This window comes from Leptodactylus fuscus, chromosome 1 (genome assembly GCF_031893055.1).
Source record: "Leptodactylus fuscus isolate aLepFus1 chromosome 1, aLepFus1.hap2, whole genome shotgun sequence".
Lineage (NCBI taxonomy): Eukaryota > Metazoa > Chordata > Amphibia > Anura > Leptodactylidae > Leptodactylus > Leptodactylus fuscus.
In genome coordinates, this window is record NC_134265.1 from 160,235,060 (window position 1) to 160,250,759 (window position 15,700).

The 15,700-nt window shown below is 37.6% G+C and overlaps 1 protein-coding gene across 37 annotated transcripts in view; it reads right to left on the reverse strand.

Annotated features, from left to right (window-relative positions):
- The window catches only part of PTPRD (protein tyrosine phosphatase receptor type D), a 1,471,303-nt gene that overhangs the window by 105,310 nt on the left and 1,350,293 nt on the right, over positions 1-15,700 (reverse strand). For 18 of the 37 annotated variants that reach the window (XM_075278421.1, XM_075278482.1, XM_075278474.1 and 15 more), the window contains 4 exons: positions 14,630-14,774; positions 11,068-11,373; positions 10,113-10,306; positions 2,237-2,263 (listed from right to left, as the gene is read on the reverse strand). In XM_075278421.1, coding sequence (XP_075134522.1) covers positions 2,237-2,263; positions 10,113-10,306; positions 11,068-11,373; positions 14,630-14,774 — 672 coding nt within the window. The remainder of the gene's footprint in view (positions 1-2,236; positions 2,264-10,112; positions 10,307-11,067; positions 11,374-14,629; positions 14,775-15,700) is intronic. The other 19 variants (XM_075278633.1, XM_075278628.1, XM_075278620.1 and 16 more) reach the window with 4 other exon arrangements.

A 15,700-nucleotide genomic window follows, 5' to 3' on the forward strand; every position in this document is an offset into this window, starting at 1 on the left:
TTTGAAGCCAGCGCCGGAAGAAGACGCAGAGAGAGGCCGTTCCAGGTCAAGATGGAGGTGGTGCTGGAGAGTTCTCTCGCAGCATTGGGGACTACCCCAGTGCTGTTTGAGCGCTAGGGACCGCCCCCAGGGCTGCGAGAGAACTCATTTGCATACAGAAGAAAACCGGGATTTCTACTGAACGGCAGCACGGAGAAGACATCTAAAGGTAGGAGAAGAATAGCCTTTCTTAAGGCTATTCATATGTGTTAGAGACAAAAAAATAGCTTTTTTTATGATTGAATCCCTTTAAAACCAGCACAAACATATACAATCCATGCAGTGCAGCCATGGGGAGTGCAGGCTTACTCGTTTCAGACTTAACGGTCTTTGTCATAACCATGTGTTATTACTATGGCAGGAAGGAGATATATCGGTGTAGGTAAAAACCACACCCTCTGCACCTGTGTTCGATATTTCAAGACCTCACTTATACTTCATAATCCAAAGATCAGTGAGAAGTGGCTGGACACACTGGATAGATTAACAGAGTTTGGGTTACCCAAACCTCTAATGTATTGTAATTTTAGGTATCTGGTAGTACAACCAATGTATCCCATATTACAGACGCAGTAGTTTGCAAAATGAATGACTAATGTGCTATCATGTTTTTAGCATATCTACAGCTTATGCACCTATGATTGTCACATCTCTAAAAACCCTTCCAGGCAGCCCTGTATCAGGTGCATGTTCAGACCTGATGACCCTAGGTGATACTCCCCTGAATTTTGCTGTGATGTCATTACAGTGTCTACCATATTTAAAAAGAAATATTGTGTACAAATGTTAGGAGCCTCGATGTTGGATAACACCCATCCACAGGGCCGAAATTGCAGTACAGACCTTATTTTGCATAATGAATTGAGGTTTTGTCTCTTGTCTCTGTATTTGTAATCATGCTATAAATTTTTATATACATGTTTTCTAGCACAGTGCATTGTTATACCCAGGGTGTGTGGTTTATACCCACCCTGATGTATTGCCTTCCAGCCCTCATAATAACACATGGTTATGACTAAAGACCATTCTGAAAAACGTAAGCCAGTGCTCCCCAGGGGTGCACTTTAATATGTTTGTGCCAGTCTGCTTTTATTTATGGCTTTAAATGGCTTACTGATAAAATGATGGACTTTTATTGTAGTGCTAGCTCTCTGCTGTGTTTGGACAAAGTATAGAGGTGGTCACAAAGAGCAGCACCTTTTATGCTGGCTTCAGCAATATATGATGTTCTATAATTTCAATTAGTATTTTAACATGATGAAACAGGACTCATAGAGAAAGCCTAGGAGTCCAGCTTTTACACATAGAGATGGACAGGCTTTCTTGTGTGGGTTTGTATACACAAAGAGATGTCCACCACTGTCACTCTGTGTGAATCTCATGAACATTTAGAGCTTTTCATGTAAAATTTCTACATCAAATCATAGCAAACTATATATCGACAAGCTAAGCATCTCCAACTCTATCCTATGTTGCCCTCTTATATAAGACCTCCATTTTAAAGATAATAATTCTAATAGTAGGATGTTCACTTGTCTGTCGAAATCCTTGTGAATATGAGTACCTTTATACAATGTCAATGTTTACAAAAACTACACCAACGACAGCATGCATTATGTTGTTTTGCAAAGAAAAAATAATGAAAAGATCACATTCGTTTCATAGTAGATTCGTGTATGAGAAATTTTATGTCATTTATATGATATAGTGATCTTCAACTTTCTAGAATTTCTTTGCAAACATATTCATCCAGGTCTGCATTGGAAAACTGTACATTTCGGGCTGAATGGAGACATGCATAATACAAGTAGCTAAGCCTAAAGTAAAATAAAATGCACATAGCTTTTGGACTGCATAACTGATAGCTGCAAAAATAACAAGATTTTACATTTGACTGGAATAAATAGCTATATTTTGCCTTCTGAAAAAGCTGGCCAGTCCAGGTTCTCTACATCAAAGTTGCAGCACAACCAAAGCAACATTAGTAGCAGCCATTCAACTGACAGCCATTCCAATAGATTGCCGTTGTCACTCTTGAATAGTTTCTTCAAGTATTTTACAAACATAAACAACATGCCAAATGGTAAAAGTCAAACATAAAACCAATGTGGAATGTTAGTGCATGCATCTGTGCAAAGAAATAATACACAGCACTCGAAAAATGACACTTTAGAACCAGCAAATCCACGTTACTCACATGTTCAGCAGTATCATCATATTCCCACTGTTTAAGAGTAAAAGTTGGAAAGAAAATAAAAAAATGCATGAAGAGCCATTTATGCTGGGGAGCTCATCTCACTTCTTCAGGTCCTTCCAAATAATACGGGGGTTAACATTATTGAATGCTGTATACATTTAAAGCAGATTTGTGGCGGTACATGGGTAAATGTAATGCAGAATATGTAATTTCCAAATACTCCCATTAGCATCAGGCATGAAATGAAGCCAATGCGAAGGGAAACCAAAGGTAAACTCAAATTCCCTACAGCTTCCTTGTATCTCTTTAGAAGGCTAAAGACTACTTTTCACAGTCTTAAAAATGCACTCTATACACAAACTAAGCAGAATGTAGTCAGGGCGGAGTCACGCCTGTGCCCGGTCTCCGCTTTGCAGGTTTCCGTCTTCTGCCGAAGAAACTGGACAGGAGACTGAAACCGGCAGTCAGTTTTTAAAAGTTTGAAAAGTGTCCACCCGTGAGCGTCTTCTGCATCTCTGCAGCGAAACCATTTTTTTTAAAACCGGACACAGTCGGACAAGCAGGACTTTGTATCCGGTTAAAAAAAAAAAAAACAGTTTCGCCGCGGAGACCAGAAGAAGATCACGGGCGGACAGTGACTGCCGGATTTCCGTCTCCTGTCCAGTTTCTTGGGCAATAGACGGATACTCACAAAGCGGAGACCGGGCACAGGTGTGAACCCGCCCTAAGCAGCATTTTATAGTTTACATCAAGACACCAAAATGTGACTCAGCACAAGTATCTTGTGTATATAATCCAACTGACGCCTTATTCACACGTCAGTTTTTTGGTCAATGTTTTGCATCAGTGAGTGTAAGCCACAACCAAGCATGGGATCAAAACACAGAACAGATGCAAATCTTTCCCTTATCTCTGTGTAGACTCTACTCTGGTTTTAACTTGCAATCTTAGTGAGTACCCAATATATGTATACTATGGATCCAAATCAACCATATGTGCTTGGCATACCACATTTAGTTGACTGATTTGGGTGACTATGGAGAATTTGATATCTGCTTTCAGCTAAAGTATATTATGAAATGCCATAGATTTCAGTCCTAGTATATATATTAGTCCATATAACTCTTAAGCGTTCAAGCATTTCCACATTCAATAACCAGGATATTTTAGCAACAAATGAAACAGGCTTGTATACCTTACTTCACTGAGCCCCAATATTGTGAGTTACAAAACTACATGGCAGACTGTTAGCCTCTAACACAGTAATAGAAGCCATCTTGCATTTTCCAACAGAATTAAAAATATCGTGTTAAATGACTATACCCATCTTAGACAATTATGGATTATTCATGGATATGCCACAAATGTTTGATAGATGTAGGTAACTTATCTGTACCTAATTCAGAGCAGTGAGTGTTCATAGAAGTGAATGGAGAGAGTTGTGCACATTCATTCTCTGCCTTGATGTGGTAGCCAGTGACTCCCTCACCAGGCAGGATGGGGATCAGGGGCTTCTTTTCTGGATACAGATTCTGGAGGTGAATGCATCTATGAGATAATTATGGCATATCCTCTCTATAGATCATAAATGTTTTAGACAGGAATACCCTTAACTGCTTCTTCAGCTAATGAGGATATGGGAACATAAGACTTGTCTGAACTATTGTGTATGCACATGGACCGCAAGTCATGTCAACCTCAGTGTTTACAATGCATGCGGCCATCTATGAAGTGGGAGTAAAGAATTGTTATGGGCAAGAAATTGGTGGGTTTTTTTTAATTTCTATTAAAAAATGTATGTCCCCCAAAACCACTTTACAAGGGTCATGCAAGATCAGATATTAATGGCCTAAGTTTAGGACATGTCACCAATATTACATCCAGTAAATGAAGGCAGACGTCACACTTGGATGTGCCAATGAACACGTTTATTGAACACCAATAGTGCTTAGGTAGAGTGTAGGGTAGAGTAGAGTAAAACGTTTTTCGGTCATACAATGACCTTCATCAGATGCTCATAATTGTACAGATTGAAGTATTGTCGCAATGGATGGGTAGGTATGACAGTTCCAAGCTCTGTGGACTCCCTGGTGTGAGGTCCGCAATGTTGCTGCTCTAGGCATCTGCCCTTTTGTTGGCGTTCTCTATGCATATATCCCCACTCCACCACCACCGGGACCCTTTTATGACTCCTGTTGGCAACATTGCGGGCCATACCTACCCATCCATTGCGACAATACTTCAATCTGTACAAATACAAGAGTCTGATGAAGGTCATTGTATGACCAAAAAATGTTTTACTCTGCTCTAACATACGCACTATTGGTGTTCAATAAATGTGTTTGTTGGCACATCCAAGTGTGACGTCTGCCTTTTTACTGAATAAGGATTGGGACCCTACGTCTACACTATACAGCCGACGACTGTATCCCTCCATACTACAATATTAGATCCATACGTATCCAACTCAGCACCCCAAGATCATTTATTTTTAGTACAGTGCATGGAGTTGGATGGAGAATGCACTGTATACTGTGCAGTAGCTGTGCTGTGCCATTGAAGCCGAGCTCCTATTCACTACATTGTGCTGAAAACAGCAGTACGGGAAGGAAGGGGGGGGGGGGCAGGTGTAGGATCCCCACCAATATCTGACCTTGGACAACTCCTCTCAGCAAGTCATAAATTTAGTTCAGTAGGTATCAATTTCCTCATTATTATGCCACAATCAAACAGAACTGATACACATTATACAAAATGTGTGTATATACAGTATAAATATTCACAATGAAATTATAAGACAAGCAGTTGACTGACACTTCCGATGCATCTGACATAAAAACAAAAACATCCTAAAGAATCGCCACTGCTGTAGAATGGAGTGTTGCCATTGCTAATTGTTTCTTTGTTAAAACAGCATTGGAACTAATTCTAATATAAACAGAAGGGCATAAAGGAAATGTCTGTACTAATACTATTCCCTTTATGGGCCAATCCTAGCTGTTATAAAAATAAAACAAGAACAACAAACAAACTACATCAAGACATGAAAGTCTTGAAGCTAAAATAAACCTACAGGCACATAAATGAGTGGAATGATACAGTTGTAGCAAGAATTTCCCTCACTTAGGAAAAAGATTCTATTTTCTGCCCTACAGTAGGAGCAACTAAAATGGGGAAAGACAAAATTTAACATTTATTGGTATGCACTAAAAACTGTTCTTTCCTTAACCGTTGTGAAGAAACAAGAAGGTATCGTAGTAGTATGGCAGATAGACTACAAAGATAAGATCTTCCCAATGGATCTGCACCTAGTGGTCCAAAACATGTCATTGCATTAGATTCAATGGCATAACTCTGGGTAGGAATCAGAGGCTCCCTTCATCTATTTGCAGGTATCTGCCATATCACCAAACCTTCACAACTTTTATTTTATCTTTTCCTATTTTAATTCAGTAAAATCCCAGTGTGTGGTAATCTGAAGACTATTTTGTTAGCGCTAATATTTCGACAGTAGGTCTTCTTCTAAATATATTCGTCAAGGCATGGTGACTCTTGGGCATCCCAGCTACCCCATTCCCCTCACCTTCTCTAATCATAAGCCTATTCAGTTCTGTTTTATTGCTCTCCACAAATAAGCTGAACTGGACTTTTTAATAAATAAATAAATAATAAATATTATAATTTTTAATAACCATAAAAAATATATTAAATAATGTACCAAGAAATTCAATCACTCTAAAGGCATATCTCCAAATACAATAACAACTACGAAGAATCACTCATAAATACAATGCTGTTTAGTTTGTTCAAATCAGAAATTAGAGATTCAGAATTTACAGTCTGTAAAGGTCCAAAGGTCAGGTCCAAAATGTGCTTCAAACCAATAATAGAGCCATGTAGGGGCCTTTCATAGAAGAAGCCTATCTTTGTAGCCACAAACTAATGAAGCAATGCAGAGATATATCTATTTATGGATATAGATAAAGGTGCATCAGGGGTGGCACCTGATTTTCAAGATTTGCTTATAGAAAACTATGACGCAGACAGACAGTGAAAATGTCGATCATATCTAAAGGGGAAGCACTGGCTGCCAACTCCAGAGGAAAGCTTGGGCATTTGTATCTGTCATTTGCAAATCAGGTTCATCCCCGATGCACTTGAGGCCGATTTGCATTTTCCTAAAAATATGATTATCTCTGCATTGCTTCATAGAATTGTCACCACAATAATATGTTTCTGCTACTAGAGGCCTCTATGTGACATAATTATTGAATTGGGAGGCATTTTCGTACCTGAAGACTCCCTTTGAATAAACACAATTATATGTACTTTGTACATATGTATTTATGTAGGTAAGGTGAATTGACTGCCTTACCTACATAAATACAACATTGTTTTAGCATTGCACCTACCTATCAGAGGCGTATCTACCGGGGTAGCAGCGGTAGCGGCTGCCACAGGGCCCGGGATATTAGGGGTCCCAGCGACAGTCGCTACCACTGAATTTTTTTTTATAGGCCGTTACTGGCTGGAGTTGCCCTATTTACTATATGATTCTGGCAGGGGCTGGGATTGGTAAGTGACACCGCAGGCCCCACAAACACTATTATTATACTCAGTATACATGATTGTAGGCCCAGGAGAGGTAAGGGAACATAAAAAAACAGTGTTACTTACCTCTCCGGGCAAACTTTGGGCCTACTTGTGTGATGTGCCTGACGTCACATGACCAGGGCCTGCGTTCTTATATGCTGCAACGCAGGCCCCCCAGGTCACGTGATGTTCAGGACGTCATTGAAGATGGCCGCCATCAGTGGGGAGTGCAGGGATAGGTAAGTAACTGTGTTTTTTTTATGTGTGTATCCCTCCTGGGTCTCCAATTATTATACTCTGGAGTCTGCCATTTCTAGTTATGCCACTGCTACCTATTGTTACATTGCAAAATGTTAGAGGGCAAACACTGCCAGAATGTGATTTTATTAAACCATATATATATATATATATATATATATATATATATATATATATATATATATATACAGTAAATACATATATGCTTCTATATAGAATTGTACAAATCTTTGCATAGAATTCTAGAAAATATCAAGAGTAAACTATGCGTATACATACACCTCTATTCAGTGAACATCAGAGAAATATAATAAAGGTTTATTCTGTGGTCAAGGATTTTTTACCATCAGCTATTTGCTAAATATTAAAGGTCTCTATGGTGAATTGTAATATATACAGCACATCGCAAATAGAATCTTAATGGCCTGATTTTTTTTCATAGAATGTCAGAAAAAATAATGTACAGATTGGAAACTCAATATATGGGCTGAACAAAAAAGAAACTATATATATATATATATATATATATATATATATATATATATATATATACATACAGTCCTATGAAAAAGTTTGGGCACCCCTATTAATCTTAATCATTTTTAGTTCTAAATATTTTGGTGTTTGCAACAGCCATTTCAGTTTGATATATCTAATAACTGATGGACACAGTAATATTTCAGGATTGAAATGAGGTTTATTGTACTAACAGAAAATGCGCAATATGCATTAAACCAAAATTTGACCGGTGCAAAAATATGGGCACCTCAACAGAAAAGTGACATTAATATTTAGTGGATCCTCCTTTTGCAAAGATAACAGCCTCTAGTTGCTTCCTGTAGCTTTTAATCAGTTCCTGGATCCTGGATGAAGGTATTTTGGACCATTTCTTTCTACAAAACAATTCAAGTTCAGTTAAGTTTGATGGTCGCCGAACATGGACAGCCCGCTCTCAAATGATCTGAAAACAAAGATTGTTCAACATAGTTGTTCAGGGGAAGGATACAAAACGTTGTCTCAGAGATTTAACCTATCAGTTTCCACTGTGAAGAACATAGTAAGGAAATGGAAGACCACAGGGACAGTTCTTGTTAAGCCCAGAAGTGGCAGGCCAAGAAAAATATCAGAAAGGCAGAGAAGAAGAATGGTGAGAACAGTCAAGGACAATCCACAGACCACCTCCAAAGAGCTGCAGCATCATCTTGCTGCAGATGGTGTCACTGTGCATCGGTCAACTATACAGCGCACTTTGCACAAATAGAAGCTGTATGGGAGAGTGATGAGAAAGAAGCCGTTTCTGCACGTACGCCACAAATAGAGTTGCCTGAGGTATGAAAAAGCACATTTGGACAAGGCAGCTTCATTTTGGAAACAAAGATTGAGTTGTTTGGTTATAAAAAAGGCGTTATACATGGCGTCCAAAAAGAAACAGCATTCCAAGAAAAACACATGCTACCCACTGTAGAATTTGGTGGAGGTTCCATCATGCTTTGGGGCTGTGTGGCCAATGCCGGCACCAGGAATCTTTCTAAAGTTGAGGGTCGCATGGATTCCACTCAGTATCAGCAGATTCTTGAGAATAATGTTCAAGAATCAGTGACGAAGTTGAAGTTACGCCGGGGATGGATATTTCAGCAAGACAATGATCCAAAACACCGCTCCAAATCCTCAGGCATTCATGCAGAGGAACAATTACAATGTTCTGGAATGGCCATCCCAGTCCCCAGACCTGAATATCATTGAACATCTGTGGGATGATTTGAAGCGGGCTGTCCATGCTCCGCGACCATCTAACTTAACTGAACTTGAATTGTTTGTCCAAAATACCTTTATCCAGGATCCAGGAACTGATTAAAAGCTACAGGAAGTGACTAGAGGCTGTTATCTTTGCAAAAGGAGGATCTACTAAATATTAATGTCACTTTTCTGTTGAGGTGCCCATACTTTTGCACCGGTCAAATTATGGTTTAATGCATATTGCGCATTTTCTGTTAGTACAATAAACCTCATTTCAATCCTGAAATATTACTGTGTTCATCAGTTATTAGATATATCAAACTGAAATGGCTGTTGCAAATACCAAAATATTTAGAACTAAAAATGATTAAGATTAATAGGGGTGCCCAAACTTTTTCATAGGACTGTATATATATATATATATATATATATATATATATATATATATATATATATAAATTTTTACTTTTAGAACTCCCAAGTCAATTCAGGTATAATATTAAAGAGGTAATTATTATTAGTGTTACTCATTTTTGGAGCACCACTGATTCCATGGGACTTCACATTTGTGGTTTTCCAGGACTTTAAAGGTAAAGTACACTATTACATCGATTTCCAAAGTTGAACCTTGATTTGACCATAAATCAGCCTTGACAGATTGTTCAGGATAAGTAAGAATGGGGCTAGAGAATGAACTGTCAGACTGCCAGTCTGACAGATTAATAAACGCAGAAGTCAATTGAAGCACAATTTCTAATTACACCAAAAGATTTTTTTTTTTTTTTACCACAAAATACATAAAATTCTGTAAAAAAACATAAAATAATGTGAAGCTGCTCATAGGCTTTAACACTAATAGCTTCAAATTCTGTGGGTTACGACCTCTGGAACACAGACAAATAAGTAAAGTGAAGGGACTATGCATTTTCTGCATGTGCCATATCCCTTTCATTGCTCACACAGCCACAACAACTTGTCCATACATGTGGATGTCATTGGTACTATAGTTTTCCTTCTATTTTTACTGATCATCAAGGATCCCAGAGTTTATCCTTAAGACGGGACCTTAATGTTTGTGTACAAGACAACACAATTAAAGGGGCTTATATTCGATGGTCTGCTGCTAACTCCAATAACTGCCTCCAGTGAATGCATGATATAGGTCCACTTCAAATGCTAAAAATAATAACTTACACATAGATACCATTTAGTATGTAACTATGAGCAATGACACACAACAGCAGTACAAAATATTGTAATTGAGCTTGCAATTAAATCTGGTAGTTACCTGTATATCAGCCAGCATAACATCCTTGATCATCGGTGAGCCTTTGGGTTCTCCATTTTCCATCCTCACATAATGCACCTGATATCCACGTATTTGGCCATGTTGCTTGTTAGACACAGGTGAGCGCCAGAACACTTTAACAGCTGTCGAGTTCACAGCCTCTACCTCGACTTTGCGAGGAGGACCACTAGGAACTGGAACAACATCATTTGATAAAAGAATATTATTGCCACCAGTCCCACCCATTGAATAAAAAAGAGTTTTTCTTTCAAACAGTAAAAATTTGAAACAATTATTTTCTAGCATTTATTGAAAAGATCAAAAAACATGACTGATGCAAAAATGGAAGAAAAAAAGGGTATCAGAGAAAGAGAAAAACATGTAAAAATGTAAAAAGCCAAGGAAGATGCTTTGAACGTTCAAAGCTCTTACATTGAAAGGTTGTACTGATACAAATAATAAGACAAAAACAAAATGTTTTAAAAATGATTGGATTTACTGTAAAAATTTAACACAATATCGAGCCTTCATCTTTTGTTCTTATAGTAAGTACACTGGTCACAAAACACAAGACAATAAAATGCGGAAACTGAGAATCAGTTTCTAAAAAAAAAAAAGCAATAAAGAAAGGTACAAGAGGAAAGAAAGGATTGAGACATTTCAAAGACATTGAAATGCCAAGATTAGAGCAAGAATTTAAAAAGTTACAAAAATATAAAAAACAAGAAAAAAAAAAAAAAAAAGAAGAAGAAAGTAGAAAAGGAAGGAAATAGATATGTAAGATATTTTCCAGGCTTAAAGAAGAAAGGACTGCATCAAAAGTGTGAATGTTGGCAAAATTTAGTGTGAAAAAGAAATATTGAGAATCTTAAAAAATGTTCTCTTTATTCAGTGGCAATATAGAGCCTTGAAGTGAAGGAACAGATAGAAATTGATTGAGAGGAGGAAAACATACCATCTTCATCTGTCCGAATCAATATTGAAGGACTCTCAGGGCCCGGTCCAACTTCAGTGTAAGCAATCATAGAGATATGGTACTGAGTCCATTTTTCCAGTTGTTCCAAAAGGTATTGTCTAGTGTCTGAGGAAATGCCTGCAATTTCGTGGGGTTTGTTATCTTCTCCATCAACGGCAGAGTAATTGATGGAATATGCTGTGATAGCTCCATTCTGTTTATCCTCTGGTGGTGGTAGCCAACTTACCAAGATGCTGGTAGAGCTTTGGCTGTTACATCTTATGTCTTGTGGAGGAGCTGATGGCTCTGATTTCAGTATAGCATTACAGGGAGGTTGGAGTATAAGGGTAGAAATGATCCAAAAATAATAAATGAGGAAGAAAGGGAAAAACAAATAAAAACAAAACCAAAAATAACTAAATAGGGCAACTGAATGAAAAACAAAACTAAAATAATTCAGGGAATAAAATGTACCTTGGCTTGTTAAAATGAAAAGACTTAATGAAAAATAAAACATAATGAACAACTAAGACAGGGTGTATGGGGACATACAATATGAATGCAAAGCCTCACTGTAAAGTTACCTACCTGCATAAAAAAATTGGCCTTCAACAATAATTTACCACATTTTTGCTGGTTGCAATTAATGCATGTTGTACGTTATAAAAGGAGCATATACTTTGTTGACTAAATCTAAAAGTACTATACGTTCTAACTTTCCAAATTGTCTCAAGTTACTAAAAGTATATTAAAACATGCCTTAAGTGCCAACCAGAAAGAAAATATATATAGAAAACAAACAAAAACTTGACATAAAACACCTTATTTTTGATATGTTGAATCCCAAATAAGAACTGATATTTTTTTCTCAGTTAACACTGGAGCTACGATAAGCATGCAAACTTATTTATGTAATGAATATCTAATACAAAGGTTTACCTACCCGAAGCAAGAACAGCATTGTTGGTTTGGACTTTTACTTGTACTTACCAAAAGCCACCAGTTGCTATACCAGTTCTCAAGACTATTATTATAGGTGTTGTTATTATTATTATTAATATTATTACTTTTATGCTTCAGAGCAATATATATATATATATATATATATATATATATATATATATATATATATAAACAAAAAGTATAAAACTTCACTCCAAAACATATACCAACATTCTATAAAATTAATTTGAATACAGTATATAGTCCATAGTTCACAGCAAGATGCAGACAGGCCCTAGTGGTGTATGGTGGAGGCTGCAGAGGTGCAATATATTGATATAACACATACTCAAAGCCTACAATCCGTGAGAGGGATGGATGCCTAGTATTCTGCGTGCACTTGGAATACTAGGCATTCCCCCTTCATGGATTGTAGATTTGGAGGGTGTGTTATATCAATATTTTGAAGCTGTACAATCTCCATCATATACCATTTGGGCCTGTCTGCATTTTATAGTGAACCATTGCTTTACCTAACATTAAGCAAATATGGCTTCATGTTCAGTGATATGACTTATAATAATTTCTCTTTGAGTGTGGTGTTATTTATCTTACGATAAAGTATATAGTACACAATATATTGTTAGAATTATATATCTATACTCAACAAGAGGACATTTGTCAACTGCAACACCCAATTTTGAATAAATTGCTGTTAAAATGCAAGTAATATTTTGTTTTGATCTAAACAATTATATTTCTTATTTCAAGACTTGATAAATTAATGCAAAATGCAATGAAATTTGAAAAAACAGTCACATCATAGTAAAAGACCCATTTACATGGCCATATTATAGATCTGTATTATATGGATTCATAACATAGTGTCCAAAGACTACTATGGCACCACATACTAAGTCAGGCCTCATAAGAAACCATATGGAGTTAAATTTTAAAAAAATGTTATATGCTATATTGCCGTGGTGGCGAACCGATGGCACACATGCCACAGGGGCACTCAGAGCCCTCTATGTGGGCACGTGCTGTCACTAGAGCCTGGCTCTTAAATCGCTAACTGGTGTCCCAGATTCCCCGGCGAGGGCTTCTTTCAGGTGTATATGCAAATGCGGGACCGTGGTTTACATTGACAGAAATTTGTAACCTCTGCCCTCATGCAGACATGATGACGTTATTCATCAGCGCCTACTTTGTGTTGGAAGGAGGCCTGCTGGCTACTTTTCACAGGACTGCAGGTAAATGCAGGAGCATATTATATTGTTGGAGGCCACTGTGGAGTACATTGTACTGTCTGGGGACCACTGTGGGGTATATTTTACTGTCTGGAGGCCAAAGTTGGGGCATATTTTACTGTCTGGGGGCCACTGTGGGGCACATTGTACTGCATATACCAAATGCAAACTTCTACTTTTCAGTACGAAGTTGTTTTGTATCATTGACAGCTCTGTAAAGTCCTATTCATACGACCATATTTTGCAGTCCACAGCTAGAGTCCGCAGTCCATAACTGTCCACAACTGTGGATCGGCAGAGTATTAAGGTTAAATTATTGTGTAGGCGATAAATGAGTGGGTTTTGTGTTTGTTTGGGCATTCGGTCTCTAAAAGGTTCGCCATCACTGCTATATTGCATATATATTATACTACTTTCCCAGAAATTCTGCTTCAATGGGAGAGTCCAGTGCCTTACAAACGCACCATATCCCAGCTGTGTTATTCCCAGTCCATAAAACATAAGGAATCTTGTGCCACCATAAAGAGTGCAGTGTCATGTGCAAGGGCCCTTAGACGAATTACGTACTATGACCTCTGCCTTCCTAGATGTTTTCTAAGTGTAAAAAATATATTCAGAACTATAGTGACACGTGAGTGACCTCAGACTACTTAAAGGTGTCTTCCGAGTTGAGGAAAAAAAATGAAATAAAATAACAACAGACATATTACTCTCTTAATAAATCCCCAGCCACTCCAGTGCTCTCCCCTCATCTGTTAACTTGGCAGCAGTGATGACATCCTCAGTGTATGGCTCAAGACTACTGACGAGAGAAACTGCAGACAATTAAACAAAGACTGGTGGGAAGCGGCACTGGAGTTGCAGGCAATTTATTAGGTGAGTAGCGAGTCATTCCTTATTTTATTGTATGTTCTTCGCAATGCTCATTTTGCCTGAAACCCTTTTTAACTAGTTACCAATTTTCCACATGTGAAGTGTGACATTATAAATAGATTCACTAATACAATTTGCTGTTATTTTCTTCTATCTTCACTTCTCACATGCTACTCTATAAGTTATTCTATTGTAACCTTATCATGGCCACTGCTCATTCATGTTCATAGCATTTTGTGTTGAAGCCAGATTTTTCAATGTTTTGTGATCAAACGTCTTTTGCCCAAAGAACATTAAACATGTACATTCAACATAAACATTTCATGAATCTGACTTTTAAGAATGAAGGTTTTTGCTGTATAACTTCAGTACAATTTACCTGGGCACTTTATACTTTCTTCCTCAATACCTAACATCTAACATATACAATAAATCTAACATTGTCAAATACTGTCTTATTAGGGCAAATGAAAATAATAATTCAGAAAGAGACCTACTTGACTGCAGGGTTTTGGCAGAAATTTCAGTTGTTGAAGCACCAAGGCCAAGTGGAGCCTCAGCAGCTAAACGGAAGTAGTACAAAGTGTTTGGCTTCAGGCCTTGCAGCCGATATGATGTAGTTGGCTCAATGGTGACAGATTGCTGAAGAAAGATGGATTCAAGTAAAGGTATAAGAACTTTATAAGTGCTTGGTTAAACCTAAATCTTATCTTTGTACTGTGCTGTAGCTTGTTAGACAAAAGATAGAAAAGAAACAAATTCAAACTAAAAAAAAAAAAAAAAAAAAAAAAATTGAAAATGACAAGCTTTCGAGATTACTTGGGTTTCTTCACCAGGCATAGCATAGCACAATATCTGAAAAGTCACAGATTTATACACAAAAAAAGTATACAGTATAAATAACTCAGAATTTGGATTTCTTTGTACATAGAAAAACAAAAACCCATAAAAGCTTTGCTTTCAAAATAAAAGACAGTGACAAGAGTCATTTATATGTACACAACTCAAAAATGGCATCTGCAACTTTTAATATTGTACCCAGTCTACAGGGTCATGTATGAGCAACTTTACAAGTTTAACAAAGGAGGTATCAAAGGCAATAATTATTAAGTATCACTAATTGAGATAATTTCCATAGACTACACTTCTAACATAGTCTTCTTTCATAGACTCCTTAACTCTTCTCCTCTGCTCCTGAGTGGTGATTCACATACCGCGCACCAACGTACTGATGCTTGAATGTAAGTGTCGTAATATCTGTGTGCCCCATGTGAACACTGAGGGCCAATCACAGGCCTCAGCAGTCCCCCAGGGCAAGTGACCTCACCCAGGTGGCCAGAAGAGAACCCAGAGGGAGCACCCAATCCCGCAAGGATGCCCCATATAACAGCAATTCTAGTTTGTTCTATGTTTGCCTCCAAACAAAAAGGTGGACAAACCTCACAAGTATTTGCAAAACGAATCTCACAAGGTTCACTCATCTCTAGTTTTGATAAAAAAAAAAACAAAAAAAAAAAAACCAACATATGTCTGGAGTGACCGGAGTTGCCTATAATTAAAGGAGGCTA